Genomic DNA, 15187 nt, shown 5'->3' on the forward strand with positions numbered 1-15187 from the left:
TTATTTTTCAAAAAAATTTCAAAATTTCAATACCTGTCATTGACTCACATCTATATCCCATCCGTATTGATCTGTTACTATTCATGTAACAATGATTTTATCCATCCATTTTTGAAAATTTCTATCCAATTTTTAAAAACTTTGATAGAAAGACTATTTATTTAACTTCGTCATTAATAATGCGAACAACGGCAACGTAACGGAACTTTTTGTGGATTCGGAAACATCAAAGAAATCGCCGTTATCAGAGAGAACTGAATCACTGGATCCTTAATTTCGAAAGCGCTTCGCTGGCTTCAGATCAATGATTGATACTGCACAATGCACCGAACACTGACTGGCGATGATGGATGAGATATTGCTTCTGTTAACATCTTTCCTGATATTGATGAAAGATATTGGGCAGCTCTGTGTTGACTTGACTACGTTGTTAAATGAGACTGAATGCTTTGCAGTAATTGTGAACGATTACTTATGATCAAAAGTGTACGACTATAATGACCACAAGCATTTGAGTGCTAGGGGTAACAAAAATTAAAGTAATTCCAAAACAAGCAATCTTTAAAACGTAGAATTTTTCCGGTTGGTTCAGCTTCTACATCTGTAAAAATTGTTAATTACAAAACCATGAAAATTACTTACAAACGCAGCTGATGAATTTTCAGTAATATCTATTAAATTGAATGTTCAACGGTGAAACGAGATTGCTGTTTCAATATTTTGAAACGAAATTATATCAATATTTTCAAATAAATGTGCATTACAAGAGACTGGTAAATTCATAGTCTCTCATATAAATTTTCATTGATAGTTTTAACCAAATTTTCTGCAGAATATTCTATCTGCTGATATGACTAGAACGCAATGAAAAAATAATAAGGCCTCGGAATAAGGAGCTTCGCTCATCGAAAACCTTGATCCTCGTTTCAATTAGCATTCATCGCTGGCGAAAAGTGAAGTTATTTCGACTCTAGAGTCATAGTTCAGCAGGGCATTTTGTTATTTCTTTGTTATATTATATTGTTATTTCTTCATTATCTAATATTATTATTTCTTTATTATATTATACAGTTATTTGACTTATTTCCTTATAACCTCCAGTGTTTATTTATCGAGGTGAAGATGAGCTGGCGTATCTCTAAATCCGCGATAATGCTAATATTTTCAAATAAAAAAAAAGATATATCGAAGGATATATAGTCAAATCTAGAAATGAAAACTTTTAGCAATGGTGTGAACATTTCCATCATATTATGAATACTCTGATATAGTTAAAGAAATTTAATCTAATTACTGAACGTTGAGCAACCGTTGCAAAATTATGTCCGATCTTAGAGTTAGGAATCAAGTCTGTTTTATGGCACTACCTGTGTTGGCATTTTGCTTTGGTAAACTTTCGCATATTTTGCCTCAAGGGATTTGTCATTCTCTTGAAAATGCAATTTTTTATCTTCAGATTTAGATTTGCAGCGGAACTTTTTTTTCGCTTCGTTTTTCTTGTGAAGATTTCTTTGAAAAGAAGTTGGTACGAGCCTCTCGCCCGCAGCTTCTGATCTAGCGACACAAAACCTACGCCAGATTTTATTTATTTTTCATGCTTTCATGAAAAAAACGAACGATTTTATTTCCGCTTACATTGTTTATTTGATCTCGAGGGAAGTAGTATTTATTTGCATTCGTATTTCTGCAAAAATTCACTTTGACCGGACAAAGTGCAGCTATCAAGTCGCATTGTAACTTGCTAAGCCAATGCAGGAAGTGAATAAGGTTCTTTGAATCTTGGGCAGTATTAATATTGAAATAATATGTAAAATATTTGTTACTTGGTAGTAAGCGGATGAAATGTGTGAGTCCGACTCATAAGAAATTCATTTTTGCCACCGAATAAAATATGCGAGTTGCAACTCTTGTTGTATCAGGTTTCAATTCATTTTTCACTATCGCGTACAAAATTGACTGATAGCTAATACACGTTGAAGCTTCCCAGCAACACCGTGTCCGTTTCCCTGGACCTGAATGCCAATTTAGAGTTGGGAGCAAGAAGCATCGGAAAACTAAGGATGGATTCAAAATGAAACCTAAAAAAATTGAAGTTAACTCAGTGGATTCACTATAAAAAAATCACGCAAATTATAGGCGGGATTTAGGCGAGGTTTCGGTCTTTCTGGTAGCCACATTATTTCATTTTAAAACCTATTAAGAAAAGAGGGAAGTCGTTGAGGAAAAGGAAACGTAATTCTTGAGATTTAACTACGGAAAAATCGCGCCACATATCAAGGATAAAATCAAACTCCAGGTATATATCAATTAGTTCTTACTTTTAACGATGCTGCAATCAGAATCTCGTATTTTTTAACTGCTAAGCACCTGATGACTGATGTGTCTTTTCGATATTGGGTCTTCAGCGCTGTGTTTGTGCGATCCCTACAGCCGCTGCCATATAGCTTTATTAAAAGGAACTCGCTTTCCCGCTCTAGTAACGCAAAGCGACGTCGACACTTTCATCCGCTAGACGTTCGTCTTGATGCTCTGTAAATAAGATCTCGAGCGCTGTGCAAACATCACATTTATCGCGGCCTCCTTTCATACGGGGCCTTGAAAGAAGCGCTGCGATACCACTTCATGGCTGCATTAAAGCACTCCCTCAAGTGAACGTCTTGGCACTGTGTAGGGAAAAAGGTGCTAAGGAGTTACCCTGCTTGTTCAGTATCATAAATACTTGTGTTTATGTTGCTCATTTGTTATTTAGGTTCAACAATGAAAGGATGAAAACAAGTCAGGATGGCCTGCTTGTTCAGTCCCATAAATTTAGGTAAATGTTATGTTTTTAATTACCGTAAGAAGTAAAAATAAGAGCACTTGGCTGAGATCTGCAATGATGATTATATTGTAGTTTATCACAGGGCAATTATAACGTTTGCTAATTGTACTTCGCTGGGCGACTGAAATGCGTGTCGGGGAAATGTAACGAATGGATTTATTTAACTATTTATTTATGCAATGCACTTATGACCATTGAGAAACTATGCATGTCATTTTGGTCTAGTGTACAGTTTACTCCGACGTTACCTTTCCCGTCGAATGAATTACTTTCCAGGCGACTTGAATTTTATTATTATTAAGTTGAAATTTTCTCTCCATATTTCAAAGTTATTCATGATGAAATCATTGAAATTTCATTTTATGAACCTGCTTTGCACGTAGTGGCCTATCTCAAAACTCTGCAGCGGATGCACCGCCAGGTGTTGTTTGTAACTGCAACTCATGGTTCCGCAGTCACGGTCGCGGCGACGGTCCTGTATCATGAATGATATCGGCACAGGCTCGACAATTTTAAAGCCGATATGCGAGGGAATGAGTTAAAATTTTGGGGAATTGTAGCTCATGATATTTAGGTTATTCAAAATTAAGGCTCGGCCATTCAAAATTTATTTTATTGACGGTCAAGTTGAAAGTTTCATTTAACACGTTGACTCAGATTGCCGTAGTAATTCATTTTTTGTACTATTTTGAAACGGGGTTGCCAGATGGTCTTCTTTTCTCACAAATTCCGTAATTTAGTATTTTGATTGCGTTGGCGTACTTCGATACTAAAATTTATGATAGGCGTACTTCCTAATTAAATTTAAGAAATTGCAAAAAAATAAATGGAATTTGCACACCAAAACCTATAAATATACTAGTATATATTGAGTTATATGCATTTTTAGCCTTTTTTGTTCGCAGGCTTGGCCGTTTTTTAGGCCATCTGGCTACCCTGAATTATGTACCACTATACGCATACAACTGGACCACTGGAGAAATACAATTCGTTGTGCGCATATGCACTACTTCGGGGTCAACGTGTTAATTGACTCGAATGAAACTGAGTCATTCAGATAATACACCATTAAATTCTCCAATTCAAAATTTTGGTAACAGAATTCTGTTGTGGTCACTGAAGAAAACGCGAACGCTGCTTCACTGTTTCTTACTAGCATAACATTATTTCGTATATCTATGTTGCTTTTTTAGTCTGCAAACTTGTCGCATCCTCAATTTTTAATAAAACCTTTTAGAAATCGTGAACGTCATAACGCGATTCATTTTGAATTTTTTTTTTTATAATTCTTTCATCATCGAATGTTGAATTACCGAAACGCTCACCGTGTACTAGTAGAGTTTATCCTAATTTTGTCCATGCGTGGAAACACTCACTCGGTCGCATTGCTCCTAAAGTTCGTATTCTATAATTCAAAGACAGACACTCGGGAATTGTCGATGAAACTGGAGGATCTCAAACTGCTCTTGAAACTTGGCTGAGAGCTCGGCGTTCTCGTTTCCTCTTCTCTTGCGTATTGACTTTAATTATTCGCTGGAAAATAAGTTCAGGGACCACGCAACAAAATCCCAACATTTTCTTCTGTTTGAAACAACGCAGACTTTTATTAACAATTTATCCTGCCATTTGCTGGAGGAAAATGCACTGCAATATAATAATAAAGTTTCATGCTCGCAAGGGTCGCACTGGATAACATTGCAATAAAATGTAAACTTGTTAAATGACTAATTTCTGTGTTGCATATCATTTGTGGGTAAGCAGCTGCAGTATCGCTGGCACGTTAAACTTGTACTATAAACCACTTAACAATTGTTAGCGTTGAAGTTAGCGATTGCGCGTTTATAAGGTAAGTATCGAAATGTTTTCTCCAATGTTGAATATCATATATGTTTACAAATAAGATATTCAATCAAGTTTATTCGAGAGTGGTCGAAATGGTTCATTCTTGTCTGCAATTTTTCGGCTAGAGATACAGTGACTATGAGTGTAATCTATTTTTGTAATACTATGATAGAATAATTATGCATAATTGGAAACAAAAGTGAAAGAAATTTGTGCTTGTATTTGACCAACGAAGATTCTTACGACACAAGTTTTCGATCCAGTGATCGTTCTTTTGTATGTGCCTGAGAAGTCCTCTTTGTAGCGCTTGGCTCCTCTCAAGACCCTGTATAGGAGTGGACGTAACCTTAAAATTATTTTCCTGATTGGTCTCGACTCACCATGGAAGACTTCGACGGAGCTCAGAGGCTCGGTTGATTGCTAGCAACTTCAACACTTGAATTGCGTGCGTGCACGAAAATTCGTTAAGACCGCAGTGCTGCATCAGCCTCCGCCATGCCGATGGGCCGCTACAGCGCCAGCTCGAGTGTGAGCAGCGACCTGGCGGCCGCCGCCGCTTCTTCGTCATCGGCCGACACGCGGTCTAGGAACGGCACGGCGTCGAGAGTCGCGTCGAGCGCTTCTTCGTCTCGCGTCGTGTCGCTTGGAAGCACGTCGGGCAATGGCGAGGCAGGCACACCAACGGGCGCCTTACCGCCTACTATTACCAACAAAATGGGCGAATCCTTCAGCACGCTAAGACTTTTCACCTCCTCGGTCGTGAAGTCCTTCAGCTTATCCGCCGGTCTCTTTCAAGTCGCGACTGATAACGACAAAACCTCCACCACAAGCGGGACGTCCACCGGTACTTCTTCCACTTCCACAACCGTCAGATACGCTGGGGGAAGCAGCGTCACAACCCCAAGTGGAGCAGGCGGTCCTTCCTCCTCAATTGTGTCTCAGCATCCCCTAGCACGACAGCCCAGCAACGTGGTAAGTGCTCAGTCTGGCGCCTCATTATCGTCGGCTAGAATCCCCAAAAATCGTGATGAGCTCGTCCCTAACGCGGAAAAATTCTCATCAAGTCAGGTTAATTGTAAACTTTTCCCTCCCTCCTTCGCCACCTAATCAGGCTTAAGCCACGTCTTCTTGTCTAGTTTGCTTCGCTCCCTCACAATAAAGTCGCTCCCTCGTATACTGATTAATTCGCTTTTGCGCAGTCTTGGAGAAAGATAATGTTGAATTGTTCGCACTTGCTTTCCTGCTTTTAATCAGAAGTAATTTAATTTCTTTCGTTCCCGTCCCGCTTAGCAACAGCCTTGAGCATTTATTTGTGGGAGGTTAAATAGAAGTCAACATCTGGGCTTAAGTCAACAGCGCATTACCTGGTAAAGAAGAAAAAAATTAACTGGCCCGAATTATTTAAAATTTCTTACTTTTCTTAATTGATTCAAACTTGCTGATTTAAAATATTTCTAGACATTGATTGCCTCATTTGGAGCAGTCATTTATAACCAGGCTAGAAATTAGTTTGAAAATTATTTGTCTTAATTAATACAAAATACACGTATAATGTGTCTTAATATAGCCCGTAACCTCCTCACTACTTGTATTATGAACCAATTTCGTTGTGCTACTAATTGTGTTGTTTTTCTTTCACTGCCTTACCTTCTCCATCGTTCCCCCTTCTCATCCCCTCCTTAATTGTCATCCTTTCCTTGCTTTGTAAGAAATATTTTGTTTTTCTTCGATCTCGCGTTCTTACTAATACTCTAATTTTGCTTTCAACGTCTGCATTTTTCACCCATTCATCCACCCAATTGCCATTTCAGTGTTTTTGCCCGTGTTTTCCCTCGCATGCAATTTTTTATACCTTTGGCTATGAGCTAATAGAAATTTCTCCGGCCTTTTATTATTTCTTTCAAAGTAATCATACTGAATTTTCGGGGCAAATTTTTTTGGGCTCGCCTAAATTCATCTAAGTAAATTTAGCTGCAACTCATTCATACCTCTAGTATGTGCGACTCATTCGCATGCCTAATAAATGCGACTCGTTCAAATGCCTAATAAATATGACTCATTCACATTCATAATTAATGTGACCCGTTCACATATCTAATTAATGTAACTCATTCACATGCCTAATAAAGGAGACTCATTCATGTGCCTAATAAATGCGACTCATTAACATGCCTAATTAATGCGACTCATCCACATGTCTAATTAATGTAACTCATTCACATGTCTAATTAATGTGACTCATTCACATGTCTAATTAATGCGACTCATTCACATGTCTAATTAATGTAACTCATTCACATGTCTAATTAATGTGACTCATTCACATGTCTAATTATGCGACTCATTCACATGCCTAATTAATGCGATTCATTCGCATGTCTAATTAATGCAACGCATTCCCATGTCTAATAAATGCGACCTGCTCATTGAGCGAATGAAGGTAGAAAACCGAAGCTTTTTATCATCAAGTTAGACGTCAGTAACTCGTCTCGCATAATTAAAACAGAAATATTACGCGATCTGATTTATTTGCAGAGGATGCGCTGAAAATTTAATTCGTTGAGCTCTTGTGTGAGCCTCGGTGTCAGGTTCCTTTTTAGTCGCTTGGAAGCGTCACTTAACAGACGAATATACCTGCATATTTAAGATCTCTAATTGAGTTACCAGCCTTACAATTTACATCTGCCTGTATGCCTGTAATTTTCTTCGCGAATAATGGAACTGTTCTTCTATTTCTACCTTTTGATATATTTTAATTCTTCTACATTGATTTTCCATCAAGAATGGGCGAGACCAATTTTCTGAAATTATTCTTTCTCTATTTCGACGTAACGTTATTTGTATTTATTTATTTTTATTGTAAAGACACTTGAGAAGATCGTGCAACTTTATAGCTTATCGTGTTCACATTATATATAATGTGACGTCGGTTGTTGTTGTTGTCAACTTGCGCACCGACCGGCGCTGTAAACTTCGCCTTACTTCGGCTGCACTGTTGCAACTTTGTCACCGGACGAAGTCGTAACTTTCTCTCGGCGGATTTGTTTTCCCTCTCTTGCGTTATCACACGTCCTTCTACACCTACATGGCAGTGCGTCGCACGCACGACGTTGCCCTGCATCTCAATGACATTGCATCGCACTCTCATTCAGAAAAATAAATGCCATGCTGTCCAAAAAGTTATTTACTTTTAGAAATAAACACTACAAAATTTTGCCGTGCTAAATTATTAGGACAGGATTACCCAGCCAGGGACAGAAAGTGCATAGCTATTTGTACAAAATCTCTCTCATCCCTCTGAGTGCTTGACGTTCCTCAACGACCCAAGACAGTTTCCTCGTCATGCCGTCAAGGAGGCGGCGATGGTGATGCTAACGACGCCCCAGAGACAGCAAGCGTCCAGCGCCGGTCTCGGGGGAACTGCTCTTAAATCTCTACTCGAATTTATGGTGCATCTGCAGCCATCAGTCGCAGCGCCGGACCGTGATGCCGTGCATCATTATTCTTATCTGTGATGTACGGTTGTAATGTGCGTCAAGCTTTATTTTTATACGTTTTAGAATGACGCTATCATGATCACTGCCATGTTACATTTGTAGTTAGAAATAAATTAAAAGTTGCAGCATCTCTACAGACGGCCAGTGAGTTCACTTATTCAACTTCGAAAAAGAATTCAAGTTAACCATGGTTCCGGGTCCAATTAGACCGCAGTTGCTAATAATTGGTGAAATATGTTCCTAGTATGAGCGTGAATTAGTTATTCAAATCTGAACAAAGACAAAATTCATTGTTAAGTTAATCTGAACAAATTCATAACCCAATAACTACCAGCCTTGTAGCAGACGATGACTTAAATGCAAGAAAATACGGCAAATCCTAAATAGTGACGTAAGCACGTAAACAACATTTACCAATGAATTGTGCTAAGCATGCCTGACGTAATGTTAAAACTGTTAAGATGCTAACGCATTAACCTGAATTATTCAGGCTAATGCGTTAGCATCTTAAACGTGCTGATGAACTTGCACAAAACCTTTCAGTTTGGTGCGCTAGCTGGAACAAGCTGCTGGGCTTGGTCCCGTAGCAGCGAAGGAATCATTTCCGTTTGTCTTCACGCAAGTGAATTGTTAATAAATGAGAGTGTCTGGGCTGGCCCGCTGGGTTATTCGATTGTGCTTCATGGCATTTTCCAATGTGTGCTCGGATACAGATTATTTCAGAAGTTACTTGGCTGTGCCCATCACTATATTCACTCCATTGCGAGTCATGTGCTACTCAGTTTCGTCTTAGAAACCAGTCGCTTATTTTAAGAAGAAATGAAAATACTTTTTTACATATCGAGTCGAGTGTTTCCCATTGAAATAAGTATTGGAACGAAAGTGAGTTAGGAGAGGAAGAGTCACTTGAGTGCATTGTGCTGGGGAAGCGCTTTACTTCCCCAAGTGTGGCAGCCAGAGTCCCTCATTTCGCTTGCTCTCGCACCAATCAAGCCTGCGGTTTTGTCTACGGATTTTGCTCCCAGGAATTCATTAGCTGAAAGCCTACGATGTCAACTCGAACAAATTGTTTTGTCTAGGCCTGAATGTTGACTTTGCTTTTACCCGAACATTTTTTCCAGTTGTAGTTTGGGCTTGATACATTCTGAGGACGCGATGTGTTCACTCATGCAAAAAGCAGCACTTATTTTCCAGCTTCGAACCTGCACGCTGTTTTTATTCATTTGCTTTGAGAAGTAAACGCTGCCATCCTAAATTCGACAACGAAAAAATTCAGATTTGTGTTTTTCCGCACCTGGACTTTAATTTGGCGCGACCTCTAACTTTTCCATTACGTCTCTGGTTTGATGAAGAAATTTCTATTTCGCCCGTATGGTTAAAACTACAACTCCTTTTTTGATTAGGTATAGATCTGTGTTTGTTTCCACGGAAGGTCTGAAATTCGGTTCTGAAGCTCAGAGGCCTAGAGCGATGGGCTAATCTAAGCAAACCAATATCCTGGCCAATATTGTCTCCCTCATTCGTGATCTTTATTAATGAGCTTCAGCGTTGCAATTGTCAGCCTGTGGCGGCAACGAATCGTCTGCTGCCACCATTGCCATTCTGCGCATGATTATCTCTGGGCTTGCCACCTCCATTGCGCAGTCGCTAATCACATTCGAGAAACCATTCGTGAAATTACAAGATGAATGATATGCAGGCTGCCGAAATCTCTCGTGACAAAAATTCGATCTTTTTTCTATGGGAAAGAAAAAATCCGTGGGCAGTTGTTGGAACACCTAATGAGGGCTAAACTGCAAGATTTTCATTTTGCAAAAATTATTTACATTTCTTACAATTTATTTTATTGCTTACATTATTCCGTACAAGTTCATTACGTTTCATTCTTAGTAACAGTAACGCCTCGTTTTCTGTGTAAATCAGGTGGAGTCTAATTTTAGTACATCTTTGAATTTCGGAAATAAATTATTCTCTTTTGGACAAGAAATTTTTGAGTTTGAATGCCTCGTTTGAGGCCTCGCTAGTTAGGAAAGCCATTGTTCAAGGCCGCTTCCATTCTAAGGATGGCAGGAAGGTGTTAAAAACAACGCTCCTTTGCTCGTGGTCTTCATCTTTAGCCGCTTCTGTATTCACGGCGAAGCAGCTCTTGGACGCCTCGTTTACCTTATCAATTCAGCGCTCCAGCGAGAAAGACTGCATCAGGAGAAATGTGGTAGTCCTGCTGACTCCCCATAGCCATATGCACTCCTACACTAGTCCATTATTTACTCTTTTTTACTATAAACGCACTTTATACTCTGGTCCTTCTAAGATACGTTTCATTATGAAGTGAACGACGTGCAATTATAACAAAGTTGAGGTAAGTCGCTTGGTGAGAAATTCTACTGTCAAGCGCACAAAAAAATCACGAGTCTGCTGTTCTTCTCATAGGTTTGTTTATGTAATTGGACATTTCATACTTATTTCGAAACCAGATTGGGAAGTTGTTCAAATAAACTCCACTGAAAGTTTTCATATGATTACCTATGAAAAACCTTTGGGCTAAAACCATATGATGATTTTCAATAGTTAACGTGGTAATTTATGACGTAAACTTTTCTCTTTCTCTGTACACTGTATTCAGCTCTGCAGCGTTCAATGCTGACCAGTCAGAAAAGCTAGACCCTTTCATGAAAAGCCAGCTTCGTCGACCCCTAATCTTCCCCATACTGGCATTATTTGCCCACCCAAAATCTGATACCGAAAGCTGATGCCACTAAAGAAATTTGGGAAGTTGAAGGAAGTGAGAACAATAAATCCAAGCCGTAGAAATTTCCCCACACTTTAACTGAGGTGCCTGACCTTATGTACATGCGTTGGACTCCACCATGGTCTAGTGAATCATTCCGACCTTCTTTAACCCGCATGCGCGAACTTAAATACAAATTTTTGTATTTCCAACATCTGAAGTCATGACATATACTACTGATTTAACGTTTTAATACTATACGCAATCATCACCGGCCCCCCGAAATAATCTTACAGGTGCACAGAGGTCGCTGGCCACGCAACATTTAGGCGCCACGTGTTCATAAAACGCAGTGAATTCTCTTGATGCAGTTCGCAGCGGTGCATCTGCATGCTTTATTGCATATTGCTGCTTCGCGAATCTGTGGGCTAATTTGCATGGCCGATTAAAGCCTCCTCTGAGATGGATGAAGTGCGACGCCTGTAGCACAGGCGGTAGACTGTATTAACATTTCGTTCACTTACACATTCACTGGATGCATTTACCACTCACACTTGAATCCGCAATATCAGATTTATTAAAGCATTGTAAACAAAATCAAGCCAGCTTCCGTGGAAACCGAGCGTGTCATCTTGACTCAGAAACGTCTTCTTACGTAGCAAAATTCTTTTTCTAAACGGCAGGATCGCTTATAGTCAAGATGCGTACACTTAAGTTTCGTTTCGAGAAGGCGAGTAACTTGTCTACTGCCTTTACAAGCTAATACGTGGCTGGTCACGCTCCACTGTAAGGGAAACGTCTCCCAGCGGTTCTGTTCTCCCTAACGTAGCACAGTTAGCACGAGTCTCTCCATACTTGAATATGCGTGCATAATCCCGAGCCTGACTCAGCAGGTTGCGCTCAATCCTGAGTCCAAGCAAGGCGTCAGCTTTGCAGGTTGCCTCTTGGCAAAAAAAAAACATAAAAGAAATTCTGTGTATTGCGTAATTCAGTCTTGACTCTATATGTAAATTTGATGTTTTTCTATCCTCGTGTTATATACTTATGCGCCACCTTATAGTGTTTCGAGTGTTTAGATTTTTCAACAGCGAATAAAATTCAATTGGCAATTCTCAATTCAGCACGGGAAGCATCTCCAATTTTGTACGTTTGCTTGAAGCTTGTATCTTCCATAGGCATCAATATTCCTTCCGCCTTGTTGCTTCCTCTTGCATTTTGTCTTATGAGGCAAATGGAAATCAATCTTCCTCATCAGCTCAACCTCATTAAAAACAATAGTTTGTTATAATCATAATCTCAGTCAATCTAACTTCAAACGACATACATCTAGTGTATTTCATTCTTCAGATCATCCATATTTAATTTTTCCGCTGTGCATCAAACTTCATGTGTGCGTGTCGTCATCGTGTTAATGTCTGTAATTGCCTGGTGGTCCACGATTTTTAACAGATTCTGGTAGATGGAGAACAATGTTGCTCAAAGAAAACCTCTTGCCAGCTCATATATTTGTGTTTTTTGGCTCTTAACTAATTAATTATTCTTGTTTCCATCACTCATTTTCCAGGTCCACCGTATGACGTCATTCTGTATTTGTTACGCCTCATCTTTTTTGTGTCAATTCCTGTCATGTTCACGGTGGAAAGTATTTCACTAACTCATGTTCATTTCTATAGACTATTTTATTCTCATACCAGGTCACTCACTGTGTACGGTGTATCCACCAAGACTAGTTGATATTAGCCCCATAGCTGGACGAGTGTTCAGTTCTATACTTGCACTGCAATGCAGTTTCGTTACGACTGGGCAGGTAGGCCAGTGAGTTGTTTGCACTGACTCATTTGTTACATATTCTCGCTTTGATATTTACTCCTGCACTCGTGTAACTCCAGTTAAGTGCTTTGTAAGTGGGCTAACCAACGTTTAAAAGTTAAACTTCGCCCAAAAATCTCAAAGTTAAAAACGGCGCGTGCTGTTTTTAACGGCGCGGTATAGGTCTTGCTCAGTCGTATTGAAATTGTGCGTTCATGTAACTAGAAAATAATATTATAATTTGAATTCCCATACCTGCTTATTTGTCTATTCTTGCCCCTCAGCTTTGGCGAACGCTGTGTCAATTTACCAGAGACCTGCCAGCGATCCTCTCGTCTCTATGTGCAAAGTATCTCGCTCGGATCAACCTTATCTCTACGCTATCTATTCCAGTGATCTACAGCTTAAGATAATCGTCTCGAACAATATTGCTAAGAAAGTCATATTTAATCTTCATGAATCGCTCTGTTAGTTATGCTAATCTGACTAAGATATAGTTTACTTGGTGAGAGGCTTCACTTACCTCTAAAGTTCTTTTTAAAAGTCGCCTGGAATTGGCCATTGACGTTAACCGAGCGAGGTGGTGAGCGCAGGGAGAAGCTGAGCATCGCCGCAGATATCGTTAGCATTTTTTCTTGACTTGATAAAATAAATATTTTTTCCCTAGATTATAGAAGGCTGTATTTTTTCTAGAGTCAGGCCGTGTGGAAGAACCCTGCAGGTAATGCAAACGTGTCTTGAGGGAGCTGCGTTGCTGCTTGAGGTCAATAATTTCCAATGAAATTAAAGTGATACTCAGTAAATGTTGAAAAATTACCTGCCTTTGAAGTCGGAATTAAAAACTAAAATGTATAAATGTAGTCATTCCAAAGAATCATGGCATACATTGCATAATTGTCTTGAATGTTTTCATTTTTTGTCTACGTAGTACTCACGGTATTCCTGCTATATATGTATAGTTACTTTCTGTCAGCAAAAATGCCAGCCTTAATCAATTGATTGTCTTCATTAGAAATAATTAGACCACAAGCTGTGGGCAGCTACGGCCTATGCAACCAAACCTATGTCATCGATCGCCTCTCTCCGTCTCTTTCCTTGGGTTCAGTTCACCTGTTTCACTCGAATGTTATGTTACTTATCTGTCACGTATCCGTTCATATCTGTTACGTATCTGTTTCATATCTGTTATGTATCTGTTTCTTATCTGTTACGTATCTCCTTCTCTCAGTGACGTTTATTTGTGGTCTCACTGTACTGGCAGCGTCTCAGTACAGTGAGCTGGTGGTTTTCATTGTTTAAGTAGATATTATTTATGGTGCAGATCGAAAATCTACAGTGACAATTCAGGTCAACTTTGTTTCCAGGTCTATGTGTGGTCTGGCGGTCTTGGTGACGGTTTTCTAAGTTGGATTTTCCAAGGAATATGGGTCGGCAAGTTGTTAAAATCTCTTCTAATTGCTGTTGAGTAATTCAAAAGATCGTGCAATCGAGACTGTATCCAGCAGGGATGAAATGTAACTCCCTAATGAGACATTTTTGCCTCCATTAACAATAACGAAATGGTAGCAAACAAGCTCCGCTTAACCAATGTGGAGCTTGACTCACAAATAATGTGGTTTGTAAGAGCTCTTGCTAAGAACTTCAAGAAAAATCCCAATGTGTATAGATATTTTTCATGTAAATATTCTTTGGAGCTCAATGTGCATGGTTCGATTTGTGTCGTTAGCGACGGATTTAAGTTATTTTATTAATGTTTTTAGTTGCCGGTGATACTTGTTTGATGTTGCACTCGTGTAGACCGCGGGGCCGTTGTATACGCACTGGGCCTGAGCTCTATAATTACTTGAGTTCTAAACATGATACACGAAGGACGGGCAACTTTTGCTGCAGATGTTCCGTAGCTCTAGTCACTTTAGAAAGACGTTGTTGTTTAAATCGATGTGTGTTCAGATGTTCGGTGTCTTTACTCTGCACTCTACCATGGTTAACATTCCTGTCATCTGTTACTGCAACATCACTAGTTGTCATGCACACAACTGTACTGTCAGTACAATAGTGGACTGTGCATCGAAGTCCTGTCGCTGCTCGACTATCGTTAAATCTTCGAATATGGGAAGACGGGCATCAGAATATTTTTGTTTATTAAAATTATTAAAGGAATGAAATCATTATTGAACCAAAATTTTGTCGAACATAAGTTAATAGTTTTATTACCAATGATTCTAAATTTCTCTTGCCAAATACGTACAGTCGATCATATTACGTAGGGCTAGAGCTATTTGTCGTTTTGTCCCTTGCATAAATTCTTTCGAACCTTGTTTCACAATAAAAACATTGATAGCTGTCTCTGATTTATATTCAAAATCCCCCTCCCTAAAGTTTGTTTTTCAGCTGGAAGAATAAACCACTTTTTCAATTTTATATTTCGTCAGTAAATATAAATAACATTTGAAAAGGCGTTGCGTTCGAGGGAGAGACTCGTGTTAACAG

General features: G+C 39.2%; 1 protein-coding gene across 2 annotated transcripts in view; it reads left to right on the forward strand.

The window, feature by feature from the left end:
• Positions 1–15187, forward strand: part of LOC108683021 (synaptotagmin-7) — a 100883-nt gene that overhangs the window by 11181 nt on the left and 74515 nt on the right. The window contains exon 1 of one of the 2 annotated variants that reach the window (XM_018172294.1): positions 5328–5635. The exons of the other annotated variant lie outside the window; for it this stretch is intronic. Coding sequence (XP_018027783.1) covers positions 5378–5635 — 258 coding nt within the window. The 5' untranslated portion in view covers positions 5328–5377. Of the gene's footprint in view, positions 1–5327; positions 5636–15187 lie in introns of those variants that run through there. 2 annotated transcript variants of the gene reach the window in all.

This window comes from Hyalella azteca, unplaced genomic scaffold, assembly GCF_000764305.2.
Source record: "Hyalella azteca isolate HAZT.00-mixed unplaced genomic scaffold, Hazt_2.0.2 contig15624, whole genome shotgun sequence".
Taxonomy (NCBI): domain Eukaryota; kingdom Metazoa; phylum Arthropoda; class Malacostraca; order Amphipoda; family Hyalellidae; genus Hyalella; species Hyalella azteca.